This window comes from Brassica napus, chromosome C9 (assembly GCF_020379485.1).
Source record: "Brassica napus cultivar Da-Ae chromosome C9, Da-Ae, whole genome shotgun sequence".
Taxonomy (NCBI): Eukaryota; Viridiplantae; Streptophyta; class Magnoliopsida; order Brassicales; family Brassicaceae; genus Brassica; species Brassica napus.
In genome coordinates this window covers 61,203,442-61,223,085 of record NC_063452.1, presented here as the reverse complement: position 1 = coordinate 61,223,085, position 19,644 = coordinate 61,203,442, and the positions used below count along the sequence as shown (strand labels likewise).

General features: G+C 35.0%; 2 protein-coding genes and 1 long non-coding RNA gene across 20 annotated transcripts; 2 read left to right on the top strand and 1 right to left on the bottom strand.

Annotated features, from left to right (window-relative positions):
- The first annotated feature begins 3,904 nt into the window (after positions 1–3,904).
- LOC106440397 lies at positions 3,905–7,476 on the top strand. Of its 9 annotated transcripts, XR_007329121.1 has the most exons (5): positions 3,911–4,899; positions 5,578–5,789; positions 6,350–6,439; positions 6,558–6,703; positions 7,272–7,476. It is a non-coding gene; the product is annotated as an uncharacterized LOC106440397 (long non-coding RNA). The 9 variants fall into 9 exon arrangements; XR_007329115.1 differs by having other exon boundaries at positions 3,907–4,899; positions 5,578–6,439; XR_007329120.1 differs by having other exon boundaries at positions 3,908–4,316; positions 4,715–4,899; positions 5,578–6,703.
- A 734-nt stretch (positions 7,477–8,210) lies between these two features.
- LOC106442596 (transcription factor HEC3-like) lies at positions 8,211–10,976 on the bottom strand. The gene has a single exon (XM_048769411.1). It carries the CDS (start codon positions 9,711–9,713, stop codon positions 9,003–9,005), a length of 711 nt encoding a protein of 236 aa, XP_048625368.1. The 5' UTR covers positions 9,714–10,976; the 3' UTR covers positions 8,211–9,002.
- Positions 10,977–17,823: 6,847 nt separating this feature from the next.
- On the top strand, positions 17,824–19,644 carry LOC106440398 (vacuolar protein sorting-associated protein 45 homolog). 10 transcript variants are annotated; one of them, XM_013882052.3, is made up of 5 exons: positions 17,824–18,137; positions 18,405–18,699; positions 18,817–18,900; positions 18,972–19,127; positions 19,219–19,644. In XM_013882052.3, the coding sequence occupies exons 1-5, from the start codon at positions 18,037–18,039 to the stop codon at positions 19,225–19,227; spliced, it is 645 nt and encodes a 214-aa protein (XP_013737506.1). In that variant the 5' UTR covers positions 17,824–18,036; the 3' UTR covers positions 19,228–19,644. The 10 variants fall into 10 exon arrangements, with proteins under 10 accessions (XP_013737506.1, XP_013737501.1, XP_013737500.1 ...); XM_013882047.3 differs by having other exon boundaries at positions 19,206–19,644; XM_013882046.3 differs by having other exon boundaries at positions 17,825–18,137; positions 18,405–18,666; positions 18,972–19,116; positions 19,206–19,644.

Here is a 19,644-nt window from a genome sequence, read left to right as displayed (position 1 = left end):
AATACACAATGCTCACATTCTCATGATAATTTTTGACAAGGGAGTTTTCTATCCTAAGCAAGAGCATATCCACATCAAGTTCATCCCCTAAATCAGCAAGTTCAAGAAGAGGTCTAGGTTCATTAAGCATCAAAAACTCATACTCAAGATCAATTGAAGCACAAAGATAGTTCTTGTCAAAACAAACTTCAATATTATCTCTAGCAAGCTTTTCTTTTCTCAACTCATCTAGCTTCCTAGTTTCACATATTAGATCAAGACATTCATTTATGAGCACAAGAGAATCAAGATCATGGGCAATATTCTCACCACAAGGCAAGCAAAGTTCCTCAAGTTGAAGTTCTAGAGTGGAAATTCTTGTACCTTCCAGCTGGGGTGGTGGAACCCAATACATTACCTCTTTAAGGTCATAAGCAACATTGAACTCATACTGTGTAACCTCCCTTCCTTCAAGCTCTGCTTGATCCCTAATAAGCTCCACCCGGATCCTTCGTGCTAGGGATGTCTTTGCTGACCCCGGGTACTTCTTCTGAAGCTCATTTAACGTCACAAGCTGTGCTGGTGTGAGTATACTTGCATCAAAGGGTGGTGGCTCCACATACACATATGGCTCATCTTCGATGTGATCTTCTTCTTCTTGTGGCTTCTCAAAACAGCTTGAAGCCATCACTCAAGAACAAAAGCTAGAAGTAAAGGTTAGTAACTATACAAAAGAAAAACAAAGCAAGAAAATAAAGCTAAGTCTCAAGAAAGATTGAAATCCTAATGATAAATCTACTAGTTCCCCGGCAACGGCGCCAAATTGATTACGCGTTTACGCACACACCAATTAACCTAATGTGCCAACAATACCACAATCGAATGGTATGTCATTGTAGCATTTTAGGATCGAATCCACAAGGAACTAGTGACCTATAACACCAAGAATACACAAGCTTTCATAATCTAAGCAAACAAGAAGATGGATGATTTGTAACAAGCTAATATCCTATAAATATAAACAAGGTGATCTCAAATCCAATCAAGAAATAAGTGCAAGAACTTTCAAATACTAAGGATGGATTCATGGGTAAGGATAATTGATATAAAGTGATCAAGTTTCAATCTAAAGGTATCAAATTTCAATCAATCTATTTACCTTAGGCCTAGACACAATAATAAACAAACTCTATCCCTAGATGAATGCTCATTTACCTAGATAACTCAAGCATCAAATTCCTTTGGTTGAATGTTATCTAAGTAATCATTAATCTCAAGTCTACTAGCCATCTTAACACCTTTAACAACAAATTCCTTTGGTAAAGAATGTTAAAAGCTTAGGAGAGTTGGTTCAGACATTTCATCAAACACCTTCCGGGTATGAAATGCCTAGAGCTCAACTTTAGAGAGGCCAACTCTAGAGTTGCATTAAAAGCACTCTACTAGCAAAGAACAAGATGGATCTATACTAAAACACCTTAGATCTAGCTTAATCACCCTAATCTACCTTAACCCATGAATCCAAAATATGTCTACTCAATAATCTCCATGAGAAACCTTAAACCCATGTAAGGATCAAGGCTAATCATGTTAATGAGCAAGAGAAACACAATTATTATAAGATGAAGTACTTCCTTAGATTATAGAAAGATTCAAGCTTTTACAAGTTTAGACAAAGTCTTGAGAGAAAGTGAGATAAGTCCAAGATTTTTAGGTCTAAATCTATTTATAGAGTGGTTAAACTCGAGCTGGTTTGACCTCACAAACCAAAGTCAAACCGGACTAAACCGGTCAATAATTTAATTTCGCAAATGGATTTACTGAGCGGCTTCTTTTTCCCGCTCCACAAAACCGCTCCGAGACCACAGCGGTTACCTTTGACCGCTCCATCAAGTCGATATTGGACAGGGACATGGGTCTTTTTCCAGCGGGTTCACTTGACCGCTCCACTCGGCCGCTGCAACGCTTGATCTTTGAAGTAGAATTTCCCGATGACGTCGATGTGTCGTTGCCGTAAACCGCTCCAAACCTGCACATACTCGAGCTCAAGACTCCTTCTTTCTCGCCGAATCAAGCCCGAGCCGAAGTCTCCACCGTGGAATCAAGATTCTCCGTCGTGAAAAGATCATCCCGAGCTTCTCCTCCATCGCCACGACATCACCGGACCAAACACGGCGAGCTCCTCCACCGCCGCAGCCATCGTCGTCCAGCTCCGGAGTCGAGCTCGTGCATCTCCATCAATGGAGATCTCTTTGGTTTTTGCACATCTGGTCCTTCTTCTTTTGCATATTTACGATTTAACCCCAACACTCTTGAATAGTCAGAAACATCCTCTCGAATTGGCCCCTGGACTTTTGATTGTGCAATTTAACCCAACCGAGAGTTTTGAATTTGCAGCATTGATGCCTGACTTCTTGTTAACATCAGATTGGACCCAAAACTTCCAAAAGATACAATTTGACCCTCGAATTTCATCCCAAACTTCTAATTGTGCACTCCATACCCTATGATATGCAAATATTGATGCAAATGCAACATAAAGACCTATATGTAACCTAGAATGAACATAATAAGCTAAAATATGGATCTTAAACCCATCAAAATCAAGAGATATCAGTAGTCAGACACATTCCTGCTCGGCTCCAGTTAGCTGGCGCCATATTTACAAAGTTCCTTCCCACGGCTGCGTTTCAGAGCTTAAGGTACAAACTAGGCGTTGATCATCATCCCACGCATAGTTTGAAGGGGGGGTATCAACGTAAACAACAAGTCACAACCTAAAGCTCAAAACGATGCAGTTTTCATTGAGAAAATCACAGAGCCCACGAAGTCAGTTCAGGCCCAACCCAAAACCAATAAAATTCAAACTCAGACTAGTCAACAAAACTCTTCAACGGTCATAACATATGAAGACAAAATCAGAGCTGGCGAAGAGAAGAGAAGAGAAAAAAAGGATAGCGACTGAGTGTACTAACTGAGAAGTGGTCCTGAACTGTACAACTCATTTCAAACCCTTGAATGTCTAGGAGAAAAGAAAGATGATGACACGTCAATAGAGAACTAAGGCTTTCATCATTTACTATATAAGATTGTACTGAGACATTGTAAAAGCTTAAAAAACAAGAAATAGAAATTGCATTTTCAGAAAGCATATTTCTTCGACTTTCACTCTAGACTCAGATAACGTAAGCCCATTAGTCACTTTTCACCCTATTTGGGCTTAATGGGCTGTAATAATAAAATAATTCATCTTAATGTTGTCGACCATCTTGTATTTATTTCTAGTTATGATATTTTTTTTTTCTGGTAAGTTCTGAGTTTTTGTTCTATATTATGTTTTTGGCATCAGAGAATCATTTGATTCTGCTGTCTCTTGGTTCAAATAGAAATTTTATAATTCTTGTTGGCTCTAGTCTCCGGGTTACAGCCGGCTTAGGTTCCCAAACTTTGTAATCCTCTGGTGTCAATAAATGCAAGTTTTAGGTTTTAAAAAATAACTAGATTTTGACCCGCACTCAAAGCGCGGAATTGTTATTTGTAGAAATTAGATTTTATAACATATAAATTTTATAGTATACTTTTATTTATGAAAATTGTTATTATTATGATGTATGTGTGTGTAGATTTGTAGTAGTGGTTTCATATGTTTGGGTGAGGATTAATTACATAAAATTATTTAATGTGTTTATGAAATAAAATGTAATTTATGAAATGTGTTTCTGGTAGCATATAAAATATAACTATACATACAATCTTTATTAGTGTTATTATTTTTATTGTAAAATATAATATATATATATATATATATATATATATATATATATATATATATATATATATATGTGTGTGTGTAATAAGAAGTATTCGCATACTGCGTTATTGAAATTATGAAATGATTTATAAACTTTAACAATTTTTATACTTTGTTCAAAGTTTTATTATAATTTGTTTTATTAATATATTAAATGGGCTTGAAATGTGGTTTTTAGACTGTAAACTATATAATAAAGTCAATAAGGCCAAACAATTTAGTCAATTTAATACAAAAATTTTCAACATGTTTAAATGTGCTTCCGACAGCAAAAAGATCCGGCTCAAAAACATAAAAAAATCTACATTATTTTTAAATAAAAAAGACCAAAAATTTTACTGTTCAATTTACAAAAAAAAAAGGTTTAAAAAAGTCTCTGTCGAAAGTTCATCTTCATCAAATCTCCAAATCTAGAATAGGCAATCGATTTATAGGAAGCGCTAGAGTCATTCCCTCCCTGACCGATTTGAAGAGAGTTCCAAAAATTGAGAGGATCGGGTTGGTTTTTATTATTCATCCAAATAAAGTAAGTTTTCTTTTTCCTTCATATATTATTCAAAGTATCTGCTCCTTTGATCCTTGATGCTTTTTTGAAACATGCAGTACACGATCGTTGTTAAACTGGGGGTAAATTTTTTTTTTTTTTTTTTGAACGAATGTTAAATTCTTATTCAAAAAAGCCTTTTACATGTGTGACCTCTGTACATATAACTTCTTTAGAGATCACTATAGATTATAAGGATATTCACATTCTTGTAAACCAAAATTGAATAATACCCTCCAATTTCTTCCCACCTTTCCCTCTCATTAGACTAAGCTTATTTTTTACTCCTTTCTCAATCAACTTCTTCAAACTCAATAAGGGGATGGTCTTTTCTCCATATCTTATCTTATTTCTCTCCCGCCATAATGTGTGGATGGAAGCTTGTAAGGAGTACCTGATACAGAACAGAGCTTTCTTCTCCATGTTTCTTGCGGTAATCAGCCTCACAGTGTCATCCCATTGGACCGTATAGTCAGTACTGGGGGTAAATTTCTGGCATCTCCGATCAGATTCGTTGTTGACTCTCGAAGGATCAAAAACTTTTTCAAAGAGCCGACAAAACAAAGTAAAGTCTTTACTTACCGATGGTTTCTTTTTTCTTTAGTTGAACTATGTACCGTAATGGAAAAATTATTTTTTTATTCTGCATTATATGAATTATTTAACAAATCTTTGCTTACTCTTTGTTCTTGTTCTAACACCAATTATTTATCCTGCATTACATGATTTCTATATTTATGTGCGGTATATACATGCAAGCCATCAATATTTATCATTCATGTACTGATAATTAGATAACCTTGCACGCTTGATGATTCTTAGGTTATATAGTGTAGTGACATATATACTGTTAAGCTTATGTTTTGTAATCTATGATACTATTTTTGTTTTCATCAAAGTAAATACGTAGACTAATTTGTTCACTGCATTTTTTCTACTTGTTCCCTTTTGAATTACTCTCTCGCTAGTCGCTACTTCATTCTATATTGAATTACTCTATAGTCTATATTGTTGCTTTATAGATGTTTAATGGATAGTAACTTCAAAAAACTGTGAACGAAGATAAGTAAATTTTTTTTTTGCTTATACAGTTTCTAATGCTACGATACATTGTTCTTACAGACTTGTAGTTAAATATTGAGGTGCATGGAAATGAATTAGTCAAGGAGTGGAACAGTATGATGACTGTTTCTTATTGTGTAATTGTATTTTTTCTAATATAATTGTTTTCAATCTTCTTTAGGATAAAGAATGAGACATTTATCCTTGGCGAATGTTGATATAAGATAGAACATAGCACAAAGAAAGATAAGAAGTTACCTCATTAAAAAAATCAAAGAATTAAGAATAGTTTACTTACCTTCAGGATGACCCCCTTCTGTATGGTCAAAAACAGGGTTCGTTTTAAGCACGAGCTCGTTTCAACTACTTAAAGCACGGGAATCTTCTTACCAGGTACTCATTAACTCTCCTTCATTTGATTCAACAATGGAAATGCTTGCTGGATCATACTTGAATCTAGACCAGTCGACATTTTGATTAAAAAAAATATGAGCACGCAGTGCTTTCGTCATTCACATGGATCAATATCTTCCGGTGTGGTTTACAGAGTGGTTTACAGAGTCAATATGAGTCTGTAATGTTGTTGACAAAAAAAAAATATGAGAAAACATTATATACACACCAATCTGAAATTTATATAAAGGATAGATTTTTTTCAACATAACTCGCGTTTCTTTCAATGCCAAAGCCTGATCTATTGGTGGATTGATCAGTAATTGAGATGTATCAAAACATTTGAGATTTGAAGTTTACCTACAAACAAAAAAAACGAAAATGATTTTAGACCAGACTATAACTGTGATAAAGTAACAAAATAAAGTAACAAATCTAAATTTACAAGCACTCCTAATTGTGTTTCTTCTCTATAGGGTTCGAAAATATCATTATTACTGTATTCTTATGGAGTAATGGAGGTGAACTTTATAAACCCATTTTATAAACGTGAGTGGTAGGTCGGTATCCACCAGCTGCTGCACTTAGTGAAAAAAATTCTATGTTTTTCCAATCACCCACACGGAAGTCCTGCTGCCCAAACTAAGCAAGTAGTTTTTCTTCCATGATGCATCAATTTTTGATCCCTTGCAATAATGAAAAAAAAAACAGAGTTAATAAGTCAATAATGCTAAGTTACAAAAACGCCATATATATTGTATATTACAGACATAAAGCAGCTCAAAATCGTTTACCTTCTCGTCAAAGAGAATGATCTCTAAAGTCTCACCAAAACCGGCATTGGATGGTTTCCAGGTGTGTATGACTTTGGTTTCAATCAACCAAGTTGTTTTCCATGGCCTAATCTCATCAAGGTACACAAGTTTTTTCTTAGAAGACATTATATGAGAATTGTTTTGTAATCTGCGTGTTTGACTGAGGTTAATATGCTGTATATATAGGAAATCAAGTGCCCTGGATAGTCCAAATCAATACTGTTAGAGTATATGTTGCGTGAGTTTAGTAAAATCATTAATCTTGTTTTGATTGGTTGTTATTTATATTTTGAAGATATGAAAATAAATAATTCGACCTGGTAGTCATGCTTTGGTATATTCTTTATTGTTATTTAAGGAACCTCCGAAAATTTAGATATTTTTCTTAAAAGATTGGTACAAACGATTTAGTATATTCGATATTGTTAGGTAGTTTCTTCCGGAAATCAAGTTTATTTGCCAAGTTTTGAGGTTTTGATTTAGTGGATTATATTTTTGGTATTTGATTCGAGAAAGTTTGGGAATTAAATATTTTGGTGGACTATATTTGAATAATGCAACATATAGGTTTTCTGGTGCAATCGTTTGTAAGAAAAAAATTATGTTTGGAAGTGACGAATGGTAAAAACAATGATATTAACAGATAGGTATTGTTTTTATTTTGAAGTTTGCAGAATCCAATAAACTTTCAAGCTTGGTATCGCTGGAACATCATTATCAATATACAAAGAGATGGTACATCTAATCTATAAGAAAAGAAAATCAGTGTTGATGCAATTGAAGTTTATTTAAAATGTGGATGTTACTTTGTTATCTAATGATACGTTATGTTACATTAGGAAGAAAAAATCAGCATTAAGAGTTTAACGTCAGTTTAGGTGTTGCTTACGTATTAATAGAATAGATTTTGAAAATACTGAATTTAATTAAAAACATATGTTTAAATAAAGCCAACGGCAATGTATAGTAATTATTTTGAAAACTAAAGGGCACCTAAAAAGGGTCTTCAGTTTTAATAGTATTGATTATGTTTCTAAAAGAAAATGAATTGACTCCGTAAGAGCATGATTAACCCGGCTTCTTAATTTGAGGTTTTTAATTCATGATTTGACACTTTTTTTAAGATTTTTCGGCTAAGAACCAATTTTTATATCTCTTATTTAAAAGATGATTCTTAGCTTTTCTTAGTTAAAAGTTAAGAAACGGTTCTTAGTCGAAGTTAAGAGCATCTTTAGTGACAAGTTATGTGAGTACCTAAACATTAGTTAATTAATATTTGTAAATGTAATTTGTTATGTAATTAATATTTATGTTTTTCTAAAATGATGTTCAAATAAAAAGTTGACACTTGGAGAATAGTACCTCTCAATAAGCTTGATAGATTCTTTATAAAGAATCGTCTTCGCACTTGCTATTTTCTCTTTCTAACTTTTACTATTTTTTATTAATATTTCTTCAGATACGTACTTCAAAAATCAATCGATGCTGGTGCCCTAAGAATTTCATCCTAAGAATTCGGATTAATCATCGTCTAAGAAAGATGGATGGGTTTCCTTGAATATCACTGACACTTCGTTGTGTCTTTATTAAAACCTATGAATGTGTGGAGACACAAAAGTCAGTGGAAATATCGAACTGAAGTCAACAAAGAGCATACGTTTTGCTCACTCTCTCTTCTGAGTGTTTTTTTTTTCTGACCAACAAGTGTGGAACAAAGCTCTGGTTTCATTTTAAGTTTGTTTGTTGTCAAGGTTTTCTTTTTATTCTTGGGAAGTAAAAAGAGATTGAAACTGAACTTCGATTCATTAATTCGATAGACAAACGAGAAAGTACATTTTCTCTGCTCCATATATCCTCTATACAAATATGTCAATGTGCTCTTTTGTAACATGGTGTATCTACTTATTTATATCTCGCGACACTATGAATAACGTGCATATAAGTGAGAAATGCATCACTGGAGTTTATCCATGATGCATATAAATAATATAGTATATTACAAACTTATACATTGTGTGTATACAAAGACAAAAGTCCACAGCAATGATAACACTAGTTTTTTTTTTTTTTGAACACAGCAATGATAACACTAGTTAAATAAGGTCTTTTCATGGCGTCATGGTTCTTGTTCCCGAAAAACGCTCGGCCAAAACTTGTATACAACCAAACTACAAATCATCAAGACCTTATTTTTATATTTACGAAATGATAATTATAAATTTATATATATGGTGGTACACAGCTCAAGCTAACCGTTATGATTATTCCACAACCTTTTCTCGGTCAACAACAATTTATTATATGACATCCTAACAAACTCTTACTTCGTGTCCGTTTTTATATATAAACGCTTTCCTGATTGAACCATAACTCACAGTTTATAGTTTATAACATAAGTTTAGTTACTATTAATGGAATTTTCACCTGATTTATACCAATCTCCTCCTCCACCACCGCCGAAATCTGGCGGTGGTGGCTGCGAAACCCATGACGTCGTCACCACTTGAGAAGCTTGATCTTGCGGCGGCGGAGGATTATTAAGAAGCCGTATCTGCCGTTTCAAGAACTTGACGTAGCGTATGGCTTCGTCCAGCATTGAAGCTGTATCCATCTTGGTGCCACCCGGCACGAGTCTCTGGAGGATTCTGATCCTCTCGCTGATTCTCTCGCGGCGTTGCCTCGCCGCCACGCTCTGAGGGTCGTCGGAGATTCTAACGTTACGGCGTTTGGGTTTCTTGACGGTTGCTGGATCAATGTCGACGGGCTGCATGGCTGCGATCTTGTACATCATCTCTTTCATAGCACTGAGTTCCTCTACAGGCTCTTCTTCGTCTTCCTCTTCTTCTTGATCTCCGGAGAAAAACGTGGTGGTTGTGAGGGAAGAAGAGAGAGGCGGGAAATGAAAAGAAGAAGATGATGAAGTGAAAGGATTGAAGATGTGGAGTTGAGTGTGTTGGTTCATGGCCATATCGATCGGATCGTTATGATGATGGTCATTCTTGTTGTTCATGATGATGTTGTTCCAAGTGTAATTTTGGTCGAGAGATGGGTTCATATTATTATTATTCATACTCTGTGTTTGTTTGATATGTGAAAATTTCAATGTCATTGTGGCAGATATATAAACATATATATATGCACGTGTATATGTGTGTGTGTGTGTGTAGATGTGCGTATATTTTAAAGGGAAAAATAAAGGTGATCATCATATGATGAGGGGTTAGGTTGGTGATGCAATAAGGATGTTTTTGGTGTGGATCGAAAAATATTTATTTTAGGAATTGTACATCTGTTTTTTCAATAAGTGGACGTCACTAGCCGCTACAATAAATTCAAATGTTTATAGTAGAATAAGAAGACCCTCAAATGCTATAAGATATCTATATATCGTCGTTCAATATAAATTATGTCAATAAGTATAGTTCACTTTTGCACTCAAGAAAGCTTTCTAATAAAAAAGAAGCTCCTCGCAAACTGGCAGTGACACTATTGTTTCTGAAGCTAATCTTAAAGATGTATGATTCACAAGCTCTTTCACTCCTTAACAAATTTTACATAGAAAAAGGTTTAATTAGATAATAAACATGGCTAGGGTTCTCTCACATTGAGACTTGAAATTAGGGTAGATCGAGAAAGTGGCTTTCACCAAAGTAATAACGAATAAGATGTGAATTGCTTTTTATGAACATGAGTTTCTCTTTGATTCTCAAAAGATGTCACCACTTGTGTGCTCTTATTCTGACTTCTCGGTTCTCAATCTCTTTATCTTCTTCTCTCTTTACAAATCACATTCATCTCAAAATAGGATATATTGATAAGTTTTCTCTCATTCCCTTGTCTCTTCACTAAATAGCACATTTGGTTGATCGTATGCTCACATCCCAATCAACGGTCATTGTTAGCTCTCTCCCTCCCTCTCAAAACAGTCCATTATTGAATGCAAATGTGCGAGACTCGCAACGCTGTATGAACTTGCTTTTCCTCCACAACTCACGTGTATAGTTGTTACCGTAAGATGCAACTATACATTAAAATAATATTGTCATATTTTTAAAAAATTTTTTAAAAATTTGTATGCTTTATATACTGAACCCTATAATTAACCACGGGGTGGTGGGCTAGTGGTCTTGAGGTAGTTACCACAACCGATACGGACCCGAGTTCGATACCCCATGTGGCCACGGAATGCTTTACGCCCACCACAAGTTTAAAGTTAACGCGGTGTTGGTGTCGGGTCCTTGGGTAATGGGTATTAGTGCCGGCTGGTTCCGGGCCAGGGGGATTAGATGGTTGGCAATCGGAAACCACGTGCGGATTACGGGCCTTTGGGCAAACGGAAACCACGTGCGGATTACGGGTCGCCTTTGAACCTCCTGTTTAAAAAAAAAAAAAACTGAACCCTATAATCTTTAGTGTTGTATTAAAATTTCTAACCAGATTCTAAATTTGCATTAATATATGCTAAACTTTCTTTCATGGTACATGAGACAAAAAAGGTTCTAAACCTCATTGACCATCATCATATATTAGTACAGGAGACAACTATGCATTAAAGCAATATTGTTATATTTTTTGAATTTTTCTCAAAACTATGTGTTAACCAACCCCCTACGAAAATATTGAGTTTTACGTTAAACGCTTTATACACTGAAGCCTAAATTTTTAGTGTTTTTTTTTTAATTTCTAACAACATTCTACATTTGTATTAATGTATGTTAAACACTCTTTTATGGTATATGAGAATCGTTATAATTATTTATCAATTAATTTAGTAAAACTTCATAATACTCCTTAATTCGGTGGAATAACCACTATAAAATCTCTATTTTCTTGAAAAACAAAGACAACAAAGACTCCAAACCTCTTTCAACACCATCATACGTTAGAGTAGGATGCAACAATGTATTAAAACAATATTGTCATATTTTTTGAAATTTTCTCAAAATCTATGTGCTAACCCCTACAAAATATTGGATTTCAGTAAATGCTTTATATACTGAACCCTATAATCTTTAGTGTTGTTTTAAAATTTCTAACCACATTCTACATTTGTATTCATGTATGTTAAAATCTCTTTCATGGTACATGAGCATCGTTCAAATTTTTTTTTTAAAAAAAATTAGTAAAATTTCATATACTCCCTAAATTATTAGAGTAACCATTATAAAATCGCTATTCTCTAGAGAAATGGAGACAACAAAGGCTTCAAACCTCTTTGACCATCATCATATATTAGTACAGGAGGCAACTCTGCATTAAAGCAATATTGTTATATTTTATGAATTTTTCTCAAAGTCTAAGTGTTAACCCCTACGAAAATATTGACTTTTACGTTAAGCGCTCTATACACTGAAGCCTAAACTTTTTAGTTTTGTTTTAAAATTTCTAACCACATTCTACATTTGTATTAATGTATGTTAAATACTCTTTTATGGTGTATAAGAATCATTATAATTTTTTATCAATTAATTTAGTAAAACTTCATAATACTCCCTAAATCGATGGAATAACCACTATAGATCGCTATTTTCTTGTAAAACGGAGACAACAAAAGCTCCAAAACTCTTTCAACATCATCATATGTTAGTGCATGATTCAACTATGCATTAAAACAATATTGACATATTTTTTGAAATTTTCTCAAAATCTATGCGCTAACCCTACAAAATATTGAATTTCAGTAAATTAATTTATATACTGAACCCTATAATCTTTAGTGTTGTTTTAAAATTTCTAACCACATTCTATATTTGTATTAATGTATGCTAAAGTCTCCTTCATGGTACATGAGCATCGTTTATTTTTTAAAAATTAATTTAGTAAAATTTCATATACTCCCTAAATTAGTGGACTAACCATTATAAAATCGCTATTCTCTAGAGAAATGGAGACAACAAAGGTTCCAAACCTCTTCGACCATCACCATATATTAGTACATGAGGCAACTATGCATTAAAGCAATATTGTTATATTTTTGAATTTTTCTCAAAATCTATGCGTTAACCTCTACGAAAATATTGACTTTTACGTTAAACGCTCTATACACTGAAGCCTAAATTTTTTAGTGTTGTTTTAAAATTTCTAACCACATTCTACATTTGTATTAATGTATGTTAAACACTATTTTATGATATATGAGAATCGTTATAATTTTTTATCAATTAATTTAGTAAAACTTCATAATTTTTTTTTGATGAAATTTCAAATTTATTGATCATACTAGAAAGAATATATGTACAAGCCTATGTGGTTACAATTGAATAATAAGAGCAAACAGCCAAACTAAGTATCATGAGCTCCAAACCACCTTTGCATCAGACCTTGCAACCTTGGCCTTAAGTAATAACGCGTAGACATGATGCGGTTACGAACCATCTTGTCCACCAATCTAGCAATGTGCTCAACCGGCTTCGAAACATGGTTGTGGAGTCTCTCATTCCGTTCTCTCCAAATGTAGTAGATAGTAACCTGCAGCACAAGTCTGAGCAGAATAAATGTAAGCCGATCATAGTGACCTGTCAAGAGCCTCGTGATGGTAGTATCCCAATCAGGATCCGGGTCCATGCCAAATAAGTTTCCTGCCACTTTGAGCCAAAGTGTGAACGTGTACGGACAAGCAAAGAATAGATGATCTCGTGTTTCGTCTTGCTCCCCACAGTAGAGACAATATTGTGCTTGACCCCACTGTGCAGTGCGATGTCCAGTTGATAGCCTGTCTCTTACAGCCAACCACGTGATGAAAGCAAACCTCAGCACTCCTTGCTGAAACCAAATTAGCCTACTCCACATTACTTGATCCTTCTTCTTTCTAATATTACTCCAAGTGTTCTTGGAGTTAAACCTGCTGCTATAGGTGTCGTCTCCATCTCTCCATAACACCCCGTTTGGCACGTTTGCAGTCAAAATTAGGGGGAGCTCTCGAATGTCATGAACCAGATCTTGAAGGAAATGGTCACGACATCTACGAAACCTCCACTCGCCATCAACGAACACGTCACAGATCCTAGCACTCATTCCAATACCCAGTTTCTGAGTCTCTATTTCACCCGCTAGGTCAATCAGTCGGCCCTTTGGGTGCCACAAATCTGTCCAGAATCTCACACTACAACCGTCCTGGATCTTCATACGAATGAAACCTTTTGCAAGAGGACGAAACCGTAACAGCTTCCTCCAAACCCACGACCCTATCACAGTATCTCTTGCGTCCCAAAGGACCTCCTGTCTGAGTAGATAATGATGTACCCAAGTCACCCAGAGCGAAGAAGCCTGAGGGAAAAGCCTCCAGATGAGCTTCAGCACAAAGACAGTACTAACATCCTTTATTCTTCTAATACCCAGGCCTCCTTCCTCATAAGGACAGCACACATCTTCCCAAGCAATCTTTGCGCGAGTAGTAATGTTTGGAGAACCACTCCATAGGAAGGCCGAGCACATGCTTTCAATTTCGTCGATGCAAGATTGAGGTAGACAGAATGCAGAACACCAGAAGTTAGTGATGCTGGCAATGACCGACTTAATAAGCTGCAGCCTCTCTGCGTAAGAAAGAGCCCTGCTCATCCAACTGAGTAATCTGTTGCGAATCTTCACAATCAAAGGCTCATAGTCGCTTCTTGTCATAATCTTCGTAGTCAGAGGCAGCCCAAGGTACTTAATAGGTAGAGCAGAGACAGAGAGGCCTACCACTCCTGCTTCCCTCTACCTGCAACAAACACTGTTGACTTAGCTACATTTATCTTTAAACCTGATTTTTCCCCGAAATCATCAAACACAGAAAGAACACCACGAAAAGATTCTGGCGTTCCATCCATAAATACAACAATATCGTCAGCAAAGCTCAGGTGAGACAGAGGATGGTAACCAATCTTCTCTTCAGCAACAGCCTTGTTCAGGAGTTTGGAGAGAACGTTGCTAATAATCACGTAGAGGTATGGAGACAAAGAGAAGCCCTGCCTAATGCCTCTAGAGCTAGTGAAAAAACCCTCTAATTCACCATTGACAGACACCGAGAAAGCTGCTATGTCAATACATCTCATAATCCAGATGTAAAATAAATCAGGATAATTCATAGCTCTCAGTGTAACTTCTATAAAGGACCAGCTCACCGTATCGAATGCTTTAGAAATATCCAGCTTAACAGCAGCTCTGGAGGAGACTGAAAGCTTGTGATAATCTTTGACAAGCTCGGTGGCCAGAAGCACACACTACAAGAAATATGAGTATTGGTAGCAGTTCGCAGTAGCACGAATTCACCAACTGCTACCAAAAATCCCAAAATCAGATCTCAATTCTTTCGTAGCACTAAATTCGCGCTAAGATAAAATTTCATTAAGCGGGAAAGCAAAAATCACTACTATAGCTGAAAAATTATTTTGGAGCCAACACTTAACCAATTTTTTGGGTTTTCCTTTACTTCTTATGAACCAAAAAAAGAACAATTCTCTTTTCATTATCTCTTCGATTAAAAAAAAATAAAAAATCTTATCTCTCGTCGTCGTCTCTGTCCTTCTCGAGTCTCATCTATGCGTTTCCTCTTTGCTCGATCTCGAGCTCCGACCACCACTCTGTGGTCTCCACTCACCCGCAATCGAACACGGTGGCGCCTGAGTCCGTGACCAAACCACACCACGATAACATCTCCGTCTTGTTTCGTTCTCGTCGTCACCGGAATCATGCCTCACACCGTCAGAATCAAAGTGGAGAAGAGCAACAATGGCGTTTCGGCAAAAGGCTTGACTTTTAAAAACTTTCGAAAATCGATTCATGGTTCTTGTTGTCTCTGTGCGTTTTCAATCATTATAGGAACACTTCACAATCGATTCTGGGTTAAGTCTCTGTGTTTTTATTTCTTCTTTTACTTTGTCTCTTTGGGTAAATCTATGTTCTTTGTAACTAACTCTTATGTTGCGGAATGAGAGTCTATAATCATGGCGTTTATTAGTGTTCTTATGAGTGTCTCTGACTCTGATGTTGTAGGTGTCTTTCAAGATTAGGGTATGATCCAAAGCGGATCTGAGAGAAACAGAGGATGAGCTCGTTAAAGTGTTGACATGTTTATGCTTCACTTTCATTCTCTTGTGTGAAGTTTTTACTTTCAGTCATGTGTTCATAATGATGCTAAGGTTACAAAGAACTTGTTATTTTGGTTTTTGAAGTTTGCCAGTATCATTAGAGAAAACAAGCGTTACGGAGTCCCCCTACTGCTCCTCCTCGTATTCCTGCTGGCGCTTGCAGTGGAGCTGCTGTTGCCGTAGAAACTAGACCTGCTGATTGTTGATCAAGAAACTCTTGAAGGAGTAGTAGAGATAAAGAGTGGAGTAGCGGTTTGTGTTACTGTTGCTGTCTGGTTTGGAACGGCTAGGCTCATAGACAACATTGAGATCAAGAGATGGACCAACTTATGAGCTATCTCATCAACTTATAAGCTGTCAGGTCATTGGTTTTATAAACATTTTTGGTCATGGTTCCTGCAACCAGATTACAACGTAAAGGTAGTTATTGTATGATCTTGGTACTAAATGGGTGTGATGCGGTTGGCTCGTCCACTTTATGATGTTGGAGATCCTTTTCTTATCTAGCACTGTCTCTCATGATGAAGTGCAGTAAGAAGACAGAGAGGCTTGCTGTGATTCAAAGGCTTTAACAGATTAGAGAAAAGTTCATGTTTGATTTTCTTGTTGACACGGTGAAAAAACAAGAGAATTTATATGGTTCATAATGATAATTAGAGTTTGTAATTATTATGTCTGAGTGTAAAATTAAAGTCTGAGTGTATTTTAATTTATATTTTAATTAGATAAAAAAGTTTTGTATTTTAATTTATATGTTTGATTAAATCAAAGGATAAAAATGATAATTATACTTTTAGATTAAGTTTAAGACTTGAAATTAAATAATGAAAAAAAAGTTATAAAATTTTTAGTTATTGTTGGGTATATGATTAATTTGGGGTTTAAACCCTAACCCCTAAACATAAATTTTAAAATTTTAATATTTTCATAATATCATTTTAAAAATATAATCTCAAATTTAAATTATAAACCTCAAACACTAAATCTTAAATCTACACCCTAAATCTAATACCCTACACTCCAAACATAAACCTTTCATCTAATATTTTCAAACTTATAATATAAATCTTAAACTTAAACTCAAATTAGATCATTTTAAAAACCAAACTCCAATTATATTCAAAAACTCAAACCATATACTTGATCCTAAATCTTAACCATGTACCTAATAGAACTTATATCCAATATATAAAAAAATTTAATAGTTAAAATCTTATTTTTTAAAAGATTAATTTCATATTCTAAATATATACTTTAAACAATCATCCCCCAAACTCTAAATATATACTTTAATTTGGGGTTTAAACCCTTACCCTAAACATAAACACTAAAATTTCAATATTTTCATAATATAATTTCGATCTTAAATTTAAATTTAAAGTTTAATAATTTTAAAAATAGAATCTAAAATTTAAATTATAACCCTCAAACATTAAATCTTAAATCTATACCCTAAATATAATACCCTAAACCCCAAACTTAAATCTTACATACAAAGTCATAAATCTATTTTTTTAATTTATAATATAAATTTTAAACTTAGACTCCAAATATATTCTAAAACTCAAACCATATACTTAATTATAAATCTTAACCCTAAACCACATACTTCATATTAACCTACATCATAAATCCTAATTTACAAATTTCAAAAATTTAAATATAGGTTTTGGAATTTAGACTTTGAGTATATATTCCAAACCATATACAATAACTCTAAATCTTATACACCAAATCATAAAATCCAAACATCAAATTTAACCTTTTCAAATTTAAACACCAAAACCTAAACATAGATACTAATCAAAAAATTTCAAATTGTATTCTCAAATTTTACTCTAAACCCCAAACCTAAGACTCCAAATAAACTTTAATAACAAAATACCAAAATATAAAAGATACTAAATTTATAAAACAAATTTATAAACTAGATTTATATAAATTTTTTTTAAACAGAGTATAATTAAGAAAAAAATAAAGAGGAAATAGAGTGTGTTTAAAAAATAATAAGAGGAAACAGATCTGACCAAGAGGAAAGAATGGCGAGGATAGCTAAGATATCAATCTCTACCGTTGATAGGTTTCAATCCAACGGTATATAATTATTAATATTTTTTTATTTTCTCTTTCTCTCACGACCTCTGCAATTCTTTTTCACATATCTCAAACTAAATTATCAATTTTCTCAGAATCCTCTCATGTCTCGTCTCTTCATCTCTCATATCTGGTCATCTGCAATCTTCTTTTCTCTGGTGGGCTCCTCACATCTTCTTCTAAGAAACCCCTCTGTCTCTCCAACCACCGTTGATAAGCTTCACCACCACGCTCCTTTTGGAACCATTACGTCGTCACAAAAACACATCAATGCCTCTGCTCACATATCCATCGTTACCCTCTCTCCTCTCCGGAGACACAGAAACAAGAAACAAAACTTCGTCACCTGTCTCCATCTCCACCTTGTTTCAGTTAGAATATCGTCTAGTCTCTCTCTCTCTCTCTCTCTCTCTCTCTCTCTCTCTCTCTCTCTCTCTCTCTCTCTCTCTCTCTCTCTCTCTCTCTCTCTCTCTCTCTCTCTCTCTCTCTCTCTCTCTCTCTCTCTCTCTCTCTCTCTCTCTCTCTCTCTCTCTTGATTCTGGTTTTGTCACCGTTTTTGGTATAGAAAGCTGATGGAAAGGATTTCCCATGAAAGTTTGAATCTTTTTTATGTTTGTGTTTTGAAATCTGGGTTCCAGGGATAAACAGAAGATGAAGAACATCAGGAGACGGAGAGAAGAGAGAAGAGTTGTAGTGATGGAGATGGCGGCTATGACTGTGATGGGAACTTGTCTCCAACTTGCTTTTAGTCTGAGAATTTCGTGTGTCCTGTGTTCATTTGAACTGAGAGATACTTTTGTGTTTCAGAAATTGATGTATCAGCATGAAAGCGGTCTTTTCGATTTTAGACGGACTGAAAGCTCTCCGTTGCTGCTTGTAATTGACAAAAGAGATGACCCGGTTACCCCATTGCTTAATCAGTGGACATATCAGGTCAACTTGCCTAACATTTTTTTTTATTGTGCTACTCTCTAGTATATGAGATGTGCCTCCAGATGTCGTACTTTTTTGTAAGAATAAGAATTTCTCATTAAAGAATTTTTTCTGTAGGCAATGGTGCACGAACTCATAGGACTTGAGGATAATAAAGTTGACGTGAGAGCCATTGGAAGTCTTTCAAAAGATCAGCAAGTTGTGAGTCTTCTCCAATACCGATCTTATTAGTTGAAAACCTCACAGCTAAGCTAATAATTCTCTTGTCCCAGCAGGAGTTGGTTTTATCATCAGAACAAGATGCATTCTTCAAAGCTAACATGTATGAAAATTTTGGGGATATCGGAATGAACATCAAGCGATTGGTCGATCACTTTCAGCAGGTGGCCAAGAGTAACAAAAATATCCAGACAGTAGGTAAATATATGGTTAGTCTTGCTCCTGCAAAGACATTCTGTTTCTGGTGCTAGTAATGATTATAATTTGTGAATGCGTTGATTTTACAGAGGACATGGCCAGATTTGTTGACAGCTACCCTGAGTACAAAAAAATGCAAGGCAACGTGTCAAAGCATGTAACCCTGGTTACTGAAATGAGCAAGCTAGTTGAAGCAAGGAAACTGATGCTGGTTTCACAAACAGAGCAGGACTTGGCTTGCAATGGTGGCTCGTGGAATTAAGGTCTGTATCTGAGATTATACCTCTCGAGGAACTTCGTATATCTCCCAATATATGTCATGTTGCTGACTTGTTGAAAAAAAAAATTCAGGGGGTTGAGAATGTATACACTCAACTGCAGCTAGGTTTTTTTTTAGATTTTTTTTTTAAACCTGGTTTGTATGTAAACTGGTTTAGTTTGTAAACCGAAATTTTTTGTAATCTGGTTTAATTTATAAACCGATTGTAAACCAAAATTTTAATATAAACCAAAATCATTTATAAACCG

Excerpts from the sequence above, each read along its gene's own strand:
- LOC106442596 (XM_048769411.1), bottom strand. The coding sequence starts at position 9,713 with ATGACATTGAAATTTTCACATATCAAACAAACACAGAGTATGAATAAT.
- LOC106440398 (XM_013882044.3), top strand. The coding sequence starts at position 18,037 with ATGCCTCTGCTCACATATCCATCGTTACCCTCTCTCCTCTCCGGAGAC. Across the intron at positions 18,700-18,816 it reads TTAATCAGTGGACATATCAG|GCAATGGTGCACGAACTCAT; the intron begins GTCAACTTGCCT and ends TTTTTTCTGTAG. Across the intron at positions 19,117-19,205 it reads CAAAAATATCCAGACAGTAG|AGGACATGGCCAGATTTGTT; the intron begins GTAAATATATGG and ends TTGATTTTACAG.